At 35.5% G+C, this 13373-nt stretch overlaps 1 protein-coding gene across 1 annotated transcript in view; it reads left to right on the top strand.

The window, feature by feature from the left end:
- Positions 1 to 12901, top strand: part of LOC106863716 (mannose receptor C-type 1) — a 52550-nt gene extending 39649 nt beyond the window's left edge. The window contains exons 22-30 of the mRNA XM_014893268.2: positions 817 to 986; positions 3031 to 3133; positions 3952 to 4181; positions 5332 to 5497; positions 5836 to 5988; positions 6819 to 6935; positions 8439 to 8606; positions 11028 to 11087; positions 11464 to 12901. Of these exons, the coding sequence (XP_014748754.2) occupies positions 817 to 986; positions 3031 to 3133; positions 3952 to 4181; positions 5332 to 5497; positions 5836 to 5988; positions 6819 to 6935; positions 8439 to 8606; positions 11028 to 11087; positions 11464 to 11714 (1418 nt within the window). The 3' untranslated portion in view covers positions 11715 to 12901. The remainder of the gene's footprint in view (positions 1 to 816; positions 987 to 3030; positions 3134 to 3951; positions 4182 to 5331; positions 5498 to 5835; positions 5989 to 6818; positions 6936 to 8438; positions 8607 to 11027; positions 11088 to 11463) is intronic.
- Positions 12902 to 13373: the final 472 nt, after the last annotated feature.

Below are 13373 nucleotides of genomic sequence, written 5' to 3'. Positions count from 1 at the left end.
TTGACTTTGATAGATAGACCTTTTTTTTTAGGCATATTGTTTTACCCTACATGTGAATGTGATGATAAACAGATGCTGCAAAACACATCTGTCTATGAACTCAACACTGAAAATTCAACCATTGTAAAAGAATGCATTGAAGTCTGAGCAATTAAATAGATTTAATTTAAAGTGCTGATAAGAGCTTAGTACTAATTATGTTTTCCACTTGTGAAGAGCTGAAGAATCAAACTTCCAGTTTTTAAACAGTTATAGTCTCACCTTATATAATTTCTGCAGTACAGATTTCAGGTGGTTAGTGCACGCACAGGACTTGAATTCTAGGTAAAAGAGAAACGAGCAGTGGAGCTGTTAGCACAAAACTATTATCACTGCAGGAAGTGCAGGCATAATGGCAGGTACACAAGTGGCAGGAGCTCAGTGGTGCAGTTATGTCACTGCGGGGCAAGCACTCTAGTGGGACTATCAAGAATGTGTGTGATCTCCACAGCTGTTAATGTCTTGAACTAGGATTCACAAGTGTCTTTAGACATTATAAAAACCATTTCTGTCATGTTTTTGGGGTTCATTCTAGTACCAGATTGGATACTTAGATGAAGTATTTTGCCCAAAGCTGCAGTTATATATCTAGTTCCCTGTTCAAACTCAACATTCATCTCCTTTTCATTTCACCTTCTTGTGTTACCAGCAGTGGAGTGTTCCAGTGTTCCATATTTCAGAAAAAGTATTTAATATCACCAATCTCAGCTAGGCCAAACATTTAAACTGTCCTATATTAAAATTATTTCTCTTTTTCTTTGCATTTTTTTATTCTAGCTTTCCTTACCTTCCATTTAAAAGATTTTCCCACTGAGACGTGGATTGGATTAAATGATATAAATCATGAAATGAGGTTCCTCTGGACAGATGGAACAGGGGTTTACTTTACAAACTGGGCCAAAGGCTTCCCATCAGGACATATGGATTTATATGCATATAGCGGCCAGGTAAATAGCAATCACAAATTGTTCACTGAAATTTGATTTGATAGAATCATAGAATCATTTAAGTTGGAAAAGACTTCTGAGATTGTTTAGTTCAACTGTTAATGCAGCATTGCCAAGGCCACCACTAAACCATGTCCCTAAGGGCTGCATCTACACATCTTTTAAACACCTCCAGGGATGGTGACTTAACCACTTTTCCCTGGGCAGCTTGTTCCAATGCCTGAAAACTCCTTTCGTGATGAAACTTCTCCTAATATCCAATCTAGCTGTGTCAATTTGTTAGCACAACTTTGGGCCATTTCCTCTGGTCCTATCACTTGTTATAGTCGGGAAATAGACTAATACCCACCTCGCCTAAGATTGAATTCATGCATTTGTGGTGATTTTAGGTATGTTGCTGCTTGACTTACTACTTTCATAGTTGTATACATGTCAAATATAAATCCAGGTAGAGTGAATGGTTTTGGGCCCTTGTGCAGTTGCTGTATCAGCTGGTGACAGGATCCGTGGAGTGCTCCTACAAAGGCTTGTTTCAGTTTTCAGTTCTCTGTTTGTAAAGGCTGCACAGCTTTTGTGTTCAGCCTGTGCTCTCTCATGGGCTGTGTAAAGAGGGCACTGGTTCTCCTGCCCCATGGCATTTCCCCAAAAGCACAACAATGAGAACATCCTCCCCGTCCTCTGGCCACAGCTGTGCCAGAACTTGGCGGGTTTCCCAGTTGGAATGTAGTTTGCAGGGGGACATTTACAAACATTCCCCTGAAACAGGTGTCTTACATATAAGCAAATAAGCAAATTCTGCCAGTCACAGTTGCAGAAAGGACATGACTCCATAAAAGACAGCCATTCAATTTTTACACGGAAAAGGCCCCGAACTACCAGAAAATCACTTTCTCTATTTCTCTGTCAAACAAACTGATCTGATAGGTCACAGAGTTCCTTTCTCTCTGATCATATGTGTGTAGATCTGTACTCAAACTTCAGCACTTTAAAGTGCTAACTCTATTTCTCTTGAATGATATTTTTATTCTAGAAATTTTATTTTTATGTATAATATCCTTTTCTGCGTCTTTGAAACTAACACCTGTGAGCTTCTTATCTCTAAGGGAAGAAAAAATTAGGCAGAATTTGGAGTTCTAAAGGAAAATATTTTTAAAATGCTACTTCTCAAAGAAAAAATATGTTTGTCTTCTTTATGTAAATTAATAGGATTTTATGAAGTCTTATGTGACAACTTATGAAGTCACTTTTTCGTAAATTTTAGATTTGTCTTTAAGTTTACTTGATCTTAGCAAAAAAATGTTATCATAGTACAAATTAGTACACAACTGTTCAGTTTGAAAGATTTAAACCTCAATGTTTTTTACCCACAAATGAAGTAATTATCTGAACATCTTTTTATGGACAAAAAAAAAAAAAGCAAACAAGTAAACAGAATAAAATAAATATGAATGTTTCATTGCACAAAGCCACTTGTAACCCTGCAGGCTTTTGCACTAATCACTGTATATTTAATATGTGCTAATCTAATTTATAGCTATTGTGTCCATGTCAGAGAAGTTGAAATGTCATGGTAAGGGTGGTATTGACAGCAGTTGCTGCCTTTGGGCAGGAGCTGTTTTGACTTTGATGAGTGTACTATTACAGCTTGAAACAATAAATCATTGCATTGTAATTTAAGGGTTCTCTTTTATTTCTGGGGCAAAGTTATCCAGTCTTTTCTACAATGATTGAGCTAATTTATCTTTAAATTGTCTGTGACTCCTCTCCATCCTTATGCCTGAGGACTGAGAACACTAGAATTTCTCTGGTTCTCTTTCTCACCCCAATGTAGTGCAATAGAAAGTAACAAAGAAATTTGTGAAGTGTAAGACGAATAGAACTTCCACATCGCTTGTGGAACTTAAAACTCGTGCTCTTAAATGTTACAAAGATATGAGAGTAAAATTATAGCATTAGTTGTGTCTGAAGATGTAAATGGGGGACAATAGCTTCATATATGCTTTTTCTAACTATTTTTAACTAATGTTGTATCTCTTGCCTCGAGGCTGATTGTGTTGCCATGAAAAACAAACCTGTTAAGGAAGCAGGGAAATGGGCTGATCAGAGTTGTGATAACAGCAGAGGATATATATGCCAAATTAATGCAGGTACTTCTCTTTTCAGTTAAAACCAAACTTTTTTCTTCCCTTTTTTTTTCAGGGAATCACTTAAATATGTGGATTTAAACGTAATTTTGCTTTCAATAAAGACAAATTGTTCTTCAGGAACAAAAGGGTCAAATTGTCCAATGTGTCAGAAGTCTGGTTAGTCACTGCTCTCAGCTGACCCTTCCCAGCAAATGCTTTGTTGCATCTGCATCTTTGTGTCTAGTATGATATGACATAGTTTCAAAAACATGTTGTGTTTCAAAACATGTTATGGAAAATACTGATTTGTACATGTAGCATGAACTGTCTGGAGTGAGATTGTAAGTCATCTGCACTGAACTTGAGCTAAATCACCTCCAAAAAAACAGATTAAAATATTTAAATCTAGCATCTGTTTAAGTATCTGAGTAATTTTTAAGGACAGGTCTGTTGTGAACGTTTTATTTCTTGGGAAAAGATTCTTGGGAAACCAAACAGTTTCTGCAAACCATTTCATTTGATGAAAAAAAGATTTTATGAAAAATTTATGACTTACTCCTAAGTAATTTCAGTGATACTCTTCTTGATGATTACACAGAATGCTCCTTTTCTCTGTCAGAGATTGCTTTAAGCAACTCTTTTCCTTTCTTCAGCTTTGTATTTGAATTTTACTACTGATGCTAGCTTAAAGCATAGTGCATCTAACCCATGCTGATTATAAATCAGGGAATATGAAATAAGGAAGGAAGACTTTTATTTAGTTCTATCTGCAACCACAGTGAAATCATACTCCCCTTTTGAACAATTACGTGGATTTTTTTTCATCTTTTAATTTACAGATGCTGAATTTCTGCCTTCTACAACTTCATCACTCTCCAATATTATCCGTTATGGGAATAGCAGTTATTTGTTCATCAATACCAAAATGACATGGGAGGATGCACGGGAAAACTGCAAACAAAATCAATTTGACCTCTCCAGTGTCTTAGACCCCTACAGTCATTCATTCCTGTGGCTGAAGACACTAAAGTATGGGGTGCCTGTATGGATTGGTCTTAACAGTAACATGGTAAGAACATTAAACTAAGTGAGCATGATGCTGCTTCTCTTATAGACAAATCAGGAGCTGAAAATCTTATCATCTTATCATCTCTCTTTACTTTAGCTTATTTGTTAATATCTTGGACCTAAGTACTTTGTGCTGCCATCTTCTTCTGTTAATCTGATTAAATTGTATATATTGCACATGCTTTTCACATTTTTCTATGATATTCTACTCTGTGCACTTCCAAATAAGGCATTTTAGGCTAGCATCTTGGAATATCTCTTTATATATATATCAGGTATAAATGTGATATATATGTGATATAAAAGCCTCGTATTTTAGAATTTACGGAAGAAAACATCTGTTTCAATCATGAGAGCTAATTTTGAGAAATATAAGAAGGTGAATATTTTTTCAATATGAGTATTTTAACTATGAATAGTTGAATATGAAATTCTGAAAAGATGAATATTTTAACATTTTTAAGGATAGTTAGCAAAATAAATAATTAATTTACCTAGTATAATTTTATTTGTCTCTCCCTTCTCAGTTGTTTGGTATTTTAATACTTTCTGCATATTTAAATACGATATTTTTTTCTTCTTGGCACAGACACTTGTCCAACACACTTGATTTGGCTGAGCCAGTGAAAAAAACCCAAACATATGAACATAACACACCACTTCCCAAAAATCTAAAGATGCCTCTAACATTAATCACCAGTATGAATCACTGAGTTAACCAGCTTTGGTGGGAAATGATTACGGTTTTAAATTTATTTCAAATTAAAGTAAACTATGTGTCTTCAAACTTCTGGGGAAAGAACTAGTGCAAAAATTAGTCATCAGATTTCACTCCTACTCCCACAAATTATTTTAAATTAAATTGTTATTAGTCCCAAATTAAAGGTATTGTTAATTTTAACATTACGTCAATGTTACTTTGTGTTTCCTTTTGCTGAAAAGTACTTACTGCACTGCTGTATTTCTCAATAAATAGCCATTTGTCACAACAAAAATGTCAAAGTTTGAGCCATTTATATTTGTTATTTGTTTCTAAGAAAAGCTTGCTCCAATCCTGTTAGCACAAAGTGCCACATAGACAGAGTAGATTGATAGAGTTTAATCATTCCAGGGTAAGTTTAATCATTCCAGTGTATGTGTTTATTTCTTAGACCAATGAGCGCTATGAATGGATTGATAACTGGAGAATGAAGTACACAAAATGGGGTGAAGGGGAGCCAAAGCAAAAAATAGGCTGTGTCTATCTTGACATTACTGGAGTCTGGAAAACAGGATTCTGCAATGAAAGTTACTTCTCTGTTTGCAAAAAGTCTGATGGTAAGAACTTGAATCTGACCTTTGTAATTACAATCAATATCTCATTAGAGATGCTGGGGCTTATTTTAAGAGCTAAATGGATGAAATCATTAGAATTTACTTAGGTTGAAATGGGCTACTTTAAAATTAGGGTAAACACATAGAAAGGACTAGTGTGACTGAATAGCTATCATTTTATATCAATAACGTTAGATAAATTTTGCAAAGCTTGGACTCACATAGCTCTGCTATTTATTCTACTATTGAATAAACTTGCAATATCAAAACCCTCAAAAATCAATAGGTAGTGAATGTAAGGGAGTAGTCACATGTTTTTTTTTAAAACTATTTTTAATCAGTTCAAGCTCCCACTGAGCCCCCTCAGCTTCCAGGAAAGTGTCCTGAATCAGAAGGACACAGGTCTTGGCTCCCTTTCCGAGGTCATTGCTACTACATTGAATCTTCATCTTCAAGAAACTGGGCCCAGGCATCTTTAGAATGTCTTAGATTAGGTGAGTATCCTACTTTATGAGCACATATTCCTGAATTGTTTTCCTGACTGTGGAAAGCTGAACATGTGTTATGTGTTTTTGTGATTTTGAGGATAGTCGAAGTGTTGGACAAGACAGTTGCATCCAATTATTGCCTTAATTTGGGAGATAATGGAAAATCTCTGTCTACCAATGGCCCACACTGTGTCTCACACATGTGGGACCAGGCATGAGAGGAGCTGTGTGGCCTGGAGTGAAGATCATGGAAGTGGAAAACTTGTACTTTGAACCTGATTGCAGATAAACAGCTTCATCCACAGCGGTCACTAAAGCTTAATGGAATTTTTATCTTTTGTATTGATCTGATTTCTCCACTGATTATTGCAGTTTCATGCCACTGGAGTGAAAGCTGTTTAGTCTGGGTAATATATGACTAAACTAGGGCTATTGTGCAGTTTCATTCTCTCAGCTTCCTTCTTTGGGAGAGGCTGAAGATTGATTATGCTGGACTATGTATATCTGTAGCACTGTTGTTTATGGCATTGGTGGCAATGTGACTCAGGTGTCTGGTCTCCCATTAGGTTATGCAGAGATCTCACTCACTGTCCAGCAGAATTGATTATGGCTTTATCTTCACTAGAAGTATATGTTGACATGTGGTGAATAAAAACCTGCCAGGGAAACCCATGGCAAATGTAGACACCTGGTACTGGCTGAGAAGATTCTCCCTCTCTTTTCTGATACTCGGGTTTGTTCCTGGGTTCTCATGAAGTAGTTTGCTGACAGGACAATGAGAATGCTTTCCACTGTGAAACACCTCTAAGAGATTTTTCTTTCCCTGGGTCTTCCAGGTGCCTCTTTGGTCTCGATTGAAGACTCAGCTGAATCCAGCTTTCTGACCTACAACCTTGAACCACTTGACGGGAAAACATCAACATTTTGGACAGGAATGTATAGAAATGTGGATGGTACTTTCTCTACTTTTAACATCTTTATTTTTTAATGAATAATTACTGCAAACTATTTGAAATGAGTGTTGAAAATTTCACCTTGTACTTCAGTAATAAGGAAGCTAAAGCAAGACAGAATAGTCAACAGGCTGCTTTAATTAAATCCTAAATTTCAGGATTATTGCTTTCACATGAATGCAATTAATATTCAATTAGACAGATACGTCTATCCTTACGGTAGGCTTTAAAGTACAGTCTTGTGCTGTTCGGGAAAAAACTGCCAGTGTGACTGTCAGTGGCAAGGTTGCAAAATAGTTCAGGTGACTTGACGTGGGGTTTTCTTGAATTTTGGAAGATTTCTTTTACACCTGCCTACCCAAGCAGCTGAATGACAAACCTCTTAGGGATAAGATGACTTTTAATTACATTGCTTGAATCTTAACCAGGAATAGCGAAAATTTTTGGTAAAGGAAAGAATTTGAGAGTAGTCATTTATATGCATGGCACATAGAGGAAAGCTGAGGTTTACTCATGTGGTTAATTGACACAAAAAATGTTTCTTAAAGTGGTTCTAGAGCAATGTAGAACAGCACACTTCTTACAGTGATTATAAACACAAGAGCTCTTCAGCTCTTCATTGTAGCTCTAGATGGTGAATACAGCAATTTCAGCATAACTCATAGCTAAATTTCATACCTTTATGTGTGTTTACAGATTGTTTTCAGTTGCCATATCCTCACACAAAGGGTGTCAGGAATTATTAAAAAAAACACCAACAAAACAAAAGCAAAATATGTAGAATTTTTTAAGACATCAAAATACAATTTTCATGCTGAGTCTAAGAATTTGCTTGAGTACAACTTAAAGTCACAAAGAGTACATTTATTCTAAATAAATAGCACTATTAAAAGAAAGAAAGAAAAAAGGAACCGGAAGGAAGAAGCAGAAAGTCTCAAGCATAGTTGAGCTACAGTGATCACAAGATTTTGGAAGGAGATCTATAAAAAGGAAAATTGTGTGTGTAAAGCTTGTAGAAAGGAGCAGAAACTGGAAAACAAATGGAATAAATTTGGGCCAAGAAAGACTTCAGTGTGGGCTTTGAAAAGAGTGACACAAAACCTTCATACAAATTAGTGAAATAAAGAGCATTCTGGTCAAGTTAAGTTATATTTTAAGTTAAGTTCTATTTTAACATCACTTATTTCTACAATTGGAATAAATAATTGAAACTGTACCATTGCTATGATTTGTGGGAGATTCTTCTTGGAACTGTGTTGCCTTTGCAACACCATAAGCCAGATTTGTCTGCTATTTTCCAAAATTTGATATTGTATCATTTGCATAAAAATTTAGGGGCAACATGTTTTGTCAGAAGTAAATAGTTTCCAAAACTATTGGTCTGTTTCCAAAAGTGATGACAAGTAAATTTCTCACAAAGGCAATAAATATGGAGCACGTGAAGGTGTCAGTATGGAAATTAGTACTATCCTTTTTTTCTGTATTCAATATTTTTTCAATTAGGACATTGGTTGTGGCTAGACAGCACTGCAGTGAATTTTGTCAACTGGAATGCTGGAGAACCTTCTGCTCAACTAAATGAGCACTGCGTTGAAATGTATGCAGACTCTGGGTATTGGAATAATTTCTATTGCTCTTCCTACAAAGGATATATTTGTAAAAAGCCAAAAAGTAAGTGCTGCATTTATGAATCAGTTTTATGTATGGATTATGCTCTGTATGCTAATATTAGTAGATGGCCATTACACACAATGCATTTCAGCTGGATGTTCTGAATTTTTATAAATGCCAAAGGATGCACATTTCTATGCCAACAAAAAGACAGAATTACTCTTATCAGAAAATAATTCTGGATAGTAGTCAAGTCCCTTAAGAATTGCTTTTAAAAGACTATGTTCATATCTTTACTGTACCTAGTGTATACACTTGACAAGTTTGTGTGTTTTCTATCAACAATTGTTGAGAAATCACAATGTAAGGACCATTCCTTGCATACACAAATCTATCTCACCTGTATGCAAACATATTCCTCAGGGAATCCCCTCCACTGCGCCTGTGGAGTAGCTATTGTTAATTTCCCTCTGCCAGTTTCATGTGCACATGTTTCCTGAATATGACGTAGTGTTTCTATGAATTGAGTATTTATGAAGCATGAATTATTTAACAGCTTGATATCTTTTGTCTCTGTTTCCTCCTGTAGTGAAAAGATGAATGAATGAAAAGCAAAGCAAATAGCATAGCTTGAACGTGCTAAACTGATGGTGTCCTGAAATAACTGAATGTGCAAATTTGACAGTATGGACATCTTGTGCATATGTATTCCTAAAAGTCATCATAATAACTTCTTTCAGCATATATTGCAATGCCAAAATCTCTTACTTATGCTTCCTAAGAAGGTTGAAATGTGTAGCTGAAATATACCCACTTCCTCTACAATACTGGAAACGAGAGAATTTCTGCTATCCTTTCTGTAAATTTGGTCTCACGCAAAATCATTCTTACTTACTCAAATGCTTGTAATGATGACTGTGTCTTTTACAGGAAGCACTGCAAAATCTCAGTATATCCACCCTTTCAGAGTCTACTTACCTATCTTTTTTGCAATGCCAGTGACAGAAATTCATAGATGTTTTAAAATAAATCACCACTGTTCCTTTTTGACCACTTAGTTTAACTATTTGTGCTGCTACTGGCATTCACCCGTTTTGATGCTGAGCCATTGCAAAGAGCTGAAGCAGATGAAAGCTAGTCACTTTTTTCTAGGATTAGCTTCAGCCAGTCTAGTCTACTGACCTGGAATACCATGGATTCCACCTAATTCCAGTGTCAATGAAAGGATTATATAGTCACTCACCCTGAAACAGGATGCAATCTAGTCCTACATTGTCATAATTTTTCAGAACTGTGACAATGCTCCATGTGCCAAATTTAAGTTATTAAATTTAACAAACTATTAAATAGCTACAGACCAATAAATGGAGCATCAGAAGCATGGTTTTACTGAGATGCACTGGCTATTGCTGCTTATGTTTGCTGTTTTCTGAAGAGACTGAAACACAAAATCACGACTGAAGTCTTCCCATAAAATAGACATTGTTTTCTGTTTCATTTATTTAGCTAATTTTTACCATAGTAATTTGAGAGTTCTGGAGCAGGTCTATTCCATAAAGTATATAACTTTATTTCATGAGTGAGGAAGTCTCAGCCTGGAGAAGAGAAGGCTCTAGGGAGACCTTAGACCACCTAAAGGGGGCTCAGGAGAGAGCTGAAAGGGACTTCTTATAAGGACCTGTAGTGACAATCCAAGGATGGAAATTCACAACCTCCCTGGGCAGCCTGTGCCAGTGCTCAGTCACCCTCACAGTGAAAAAGTGTTTCTTGATATTGAGAGGGAGCATCTGTGTTGCACAGTGGTGCCCACACCCTCTCTCTGTCACTAGGCAGCACTCTGGAAAAGATGTAAATGGGGACTGGCAAAAGTAATTTAAATTCCTGAGCTCACCTTTTTCAGAATGAAACATAATGCATTGATTCAAGATTTAGTAATAAACTGATTTTATATCCATGTGGCAAAATAAAGACCTTAATCTTAAATGATGGCCCATTTACCCAGCAAGACAAATTTCATGGTCCAGATGTTAAAATTTAAATGAGACACAAACCTTTTAGTTCAGATGTGGTACCTGCTAGGACACTGTGAAGTTCATGAGTGATTTCAAGTGTCTGTGCAGTCAAGGCATCAAAAACTCTTGGCAAACCAAATTTATTACACTTTCTTTGTTTATATAATAAGTACTGCAAGAATTTTTAATTGTATTAAGGATTATGTTTGACCATGTCTATCCTCAAGATGCTGCATATATTTACTTGTGGTTTCACTCTGATGTCTGGATCAGTCTTCATGGAGCTTTTTGATACTCCTTAGGCATATACAATTTTGTATTAACTAAACCCAAGTGTTTTCACACTATATGGTTTATTACCATATATTTTTCTGAGCATGATTCTCAGTATGTTCCAAAATATAGAAATAAATAATAAATGATGTAGAAATAAATAATATAATAATATAATTTTTTTAATGTTTTCAAGTTCCAGAAACTGAAATGCTACCAGCATCTGAAATGCCACCCGCTGAAATACCTACAATGGGTAAGTATATTGTCTTTCAAGTAAAAAACGCCTAGAAATTAGTTCCACATTAAGATCATAAACCAAAAAAATTCTGTTCTGTATTATACCACTTAAATTTTTTGATACACCTAAGTACTGTACCTGTTTCCTAGGATGACATTATTTGGGTGCATCTCCAAATGCAGAGTAAAAAAAAATAATTTGTTATATAGCACACAATATTAGTGATTTAAAATCAAGTTATTTTATGTTACTACATTCTCTTCTCATTACTTTGAAATAAATGAACCCCTTTTCCTTAAAAGATCATGCATTCTAAATAACTTGTTTCCAGTAATCAGATAAAGATAAAGAGTATGTAGCATTTTCTTGATTTCTTCCTATTTGTTTTCAGCAATGACAAAAGATGACAAGGCCTCTACCCTAAATCACAGCAAAACAGGAGTTATAGTTATTGTTGGTGTCATCATCCTAGTTGGAAGTGGCCTTGCAGGATATCTCTTCTACAAAAGAAGAAAGAATTGCTTACCAACAAATGACAGCTTTGAGAATAATTTGTATTTTAATGGTGATGCAGTTCCTGCAATTAGTGACACAAAGGATCTTGTGACCAACATAGAGCAGAATGAACATGCAACCCTGTAATGTAACAAAAGGAAGTTTAATGTAATGTGTAATATTAAATGTAATGTAATAAAATAAAATGTGCCTTGTTTTATTAAAATTATGCAATTAGAATGAAGCCAAAGGTATTTTCTCATGTGCAATTACTGTAATAGCCTGTTTCTGTGTGTGTGTAATGTCAGACACATGAAGTAACTGCAGTTACTTTATTTTATAGCCATTATATAAGGTGAAAGATTTCAGGTCTCAGGATTTGATGATGACATTGGTGAATGTGTATCTTAAGAAGAGTGATAATGTTGACTAATTTTTAAATGGAACAATAGAAATGGATAAAATAAAGAAAAATGTAGATAAATCCACTTGAGGAATGCAGACAAGATTTGATGTTTATGCATCAGATTTATTTTAACCCATGCTATTGCACAGATACTCAAAGCTATTCAGTAAACATCCTCTAATTCTACCATCTTTCAAGTATTCCCATAGACTTAAGTGCAGGCATAGTTACTACAGGGTAAGTCTGTATTTGGGCATATTTCCCTTTTGAACCACATGGGGAAAAATACCTTTATGATATTTCAGCTTCCACAACTTCATACAACAAAGAAAACCAAGAATGTAGTACTTGTAGTTTATGTATTCTAGGATTTAATCAGGTAAAATCTGGAGGCAGACCTCTGGAAATGTGGGAAAGAGGGAAAATGTGTCTGATAATAGGTGCCAGTTTTGGCTGGCCACAAGTGGCTTTGTTGGTGAGAGGTGCTGAAGGTCATGACAAAACTTCCTTCTTATCAGGCAACAGTGACTGAGGAGAGGGAGGAAAATTGCCTGTGCATGTTCTGAAGGTTTCTAGGAGCAGAAGGTTTCTGCACAGCTGTTATGGTGATCTCGTGCTGGTACTGCTCTCTACAGCTTCTCAATAAGTAGCATCGATTTGTGGGATGTGTGCTGCAAGTAAAGAACAATTTAGCTTTACCAATGTAATAGTTTCTACTGATTTTATTTACTTTCTAAAATGGTTAAATCAGTTGCTATTTATGGACATCTTATATTCCCCAAGGAGTTTATATTCCTAATTTTTGTAGATCCCGTAAAATGTAAATCATGCATGATTCCTCACTTGCAGAGAAAGGTTTGCAAGGATTGATTTTTGTGGTTTCAGATTTTTCTCTGTGAAATAAAAAATAACTATCTTTGATTTTTAACATAGGTTTGTATTTTATAGTCTCATCTATATAAGACACTGTGACACAATAAAGTGAAAAAGGAGATAATACCACGGGGGAGATATTCTAGCAAAAGTTGTGATCGAGTATTATATTTACCATATTTGGCTGAATCTGTCCCAGGAGTATCTGCTTAAAGACAAAACAAAAATGTGAGTTGAAGTATTTAGTAAAAATCTTAAATTACATACATATGTAGGTAAGATGGGAAAATTTGTCCAGGAACTCCTTTTCACTGGCTCTGCTCTCTTTCTCCCAACTATTTCCTTGCTCTGTTCCTATTGTTGTTTCCATTTTTAAAACAGAGTTGTTTAACCACATTTTTTTTCAGTGTTCAGTACCTCTAATGTTTTTTTGTGCGATTTGATGTGGCCTGTGACAGAAAGCTCTTGACTGGTTGATTAATGATACCAGGTATCATGTTATTTTCAATTATATGGAGGAGTAGTGC

This window comes from Sturnus vulgaris, chromosome 1 (assembly GCF_052056855.1).
Source record: "Sturnus vulgaris isolate bStuVul1 chromosome 1, bStuVul1.hap1, whole genome shotgun sequence".
NCBI classification, from domain to species: Eukaryota; Metazoa; Chordata; class Aves; order Passeriformes; family Sturnidae; genus Sturnus; species Sturnus vulgaris.
This window is presented reverse-complemented; position numbering and strand designations above follow the sequence as displayed.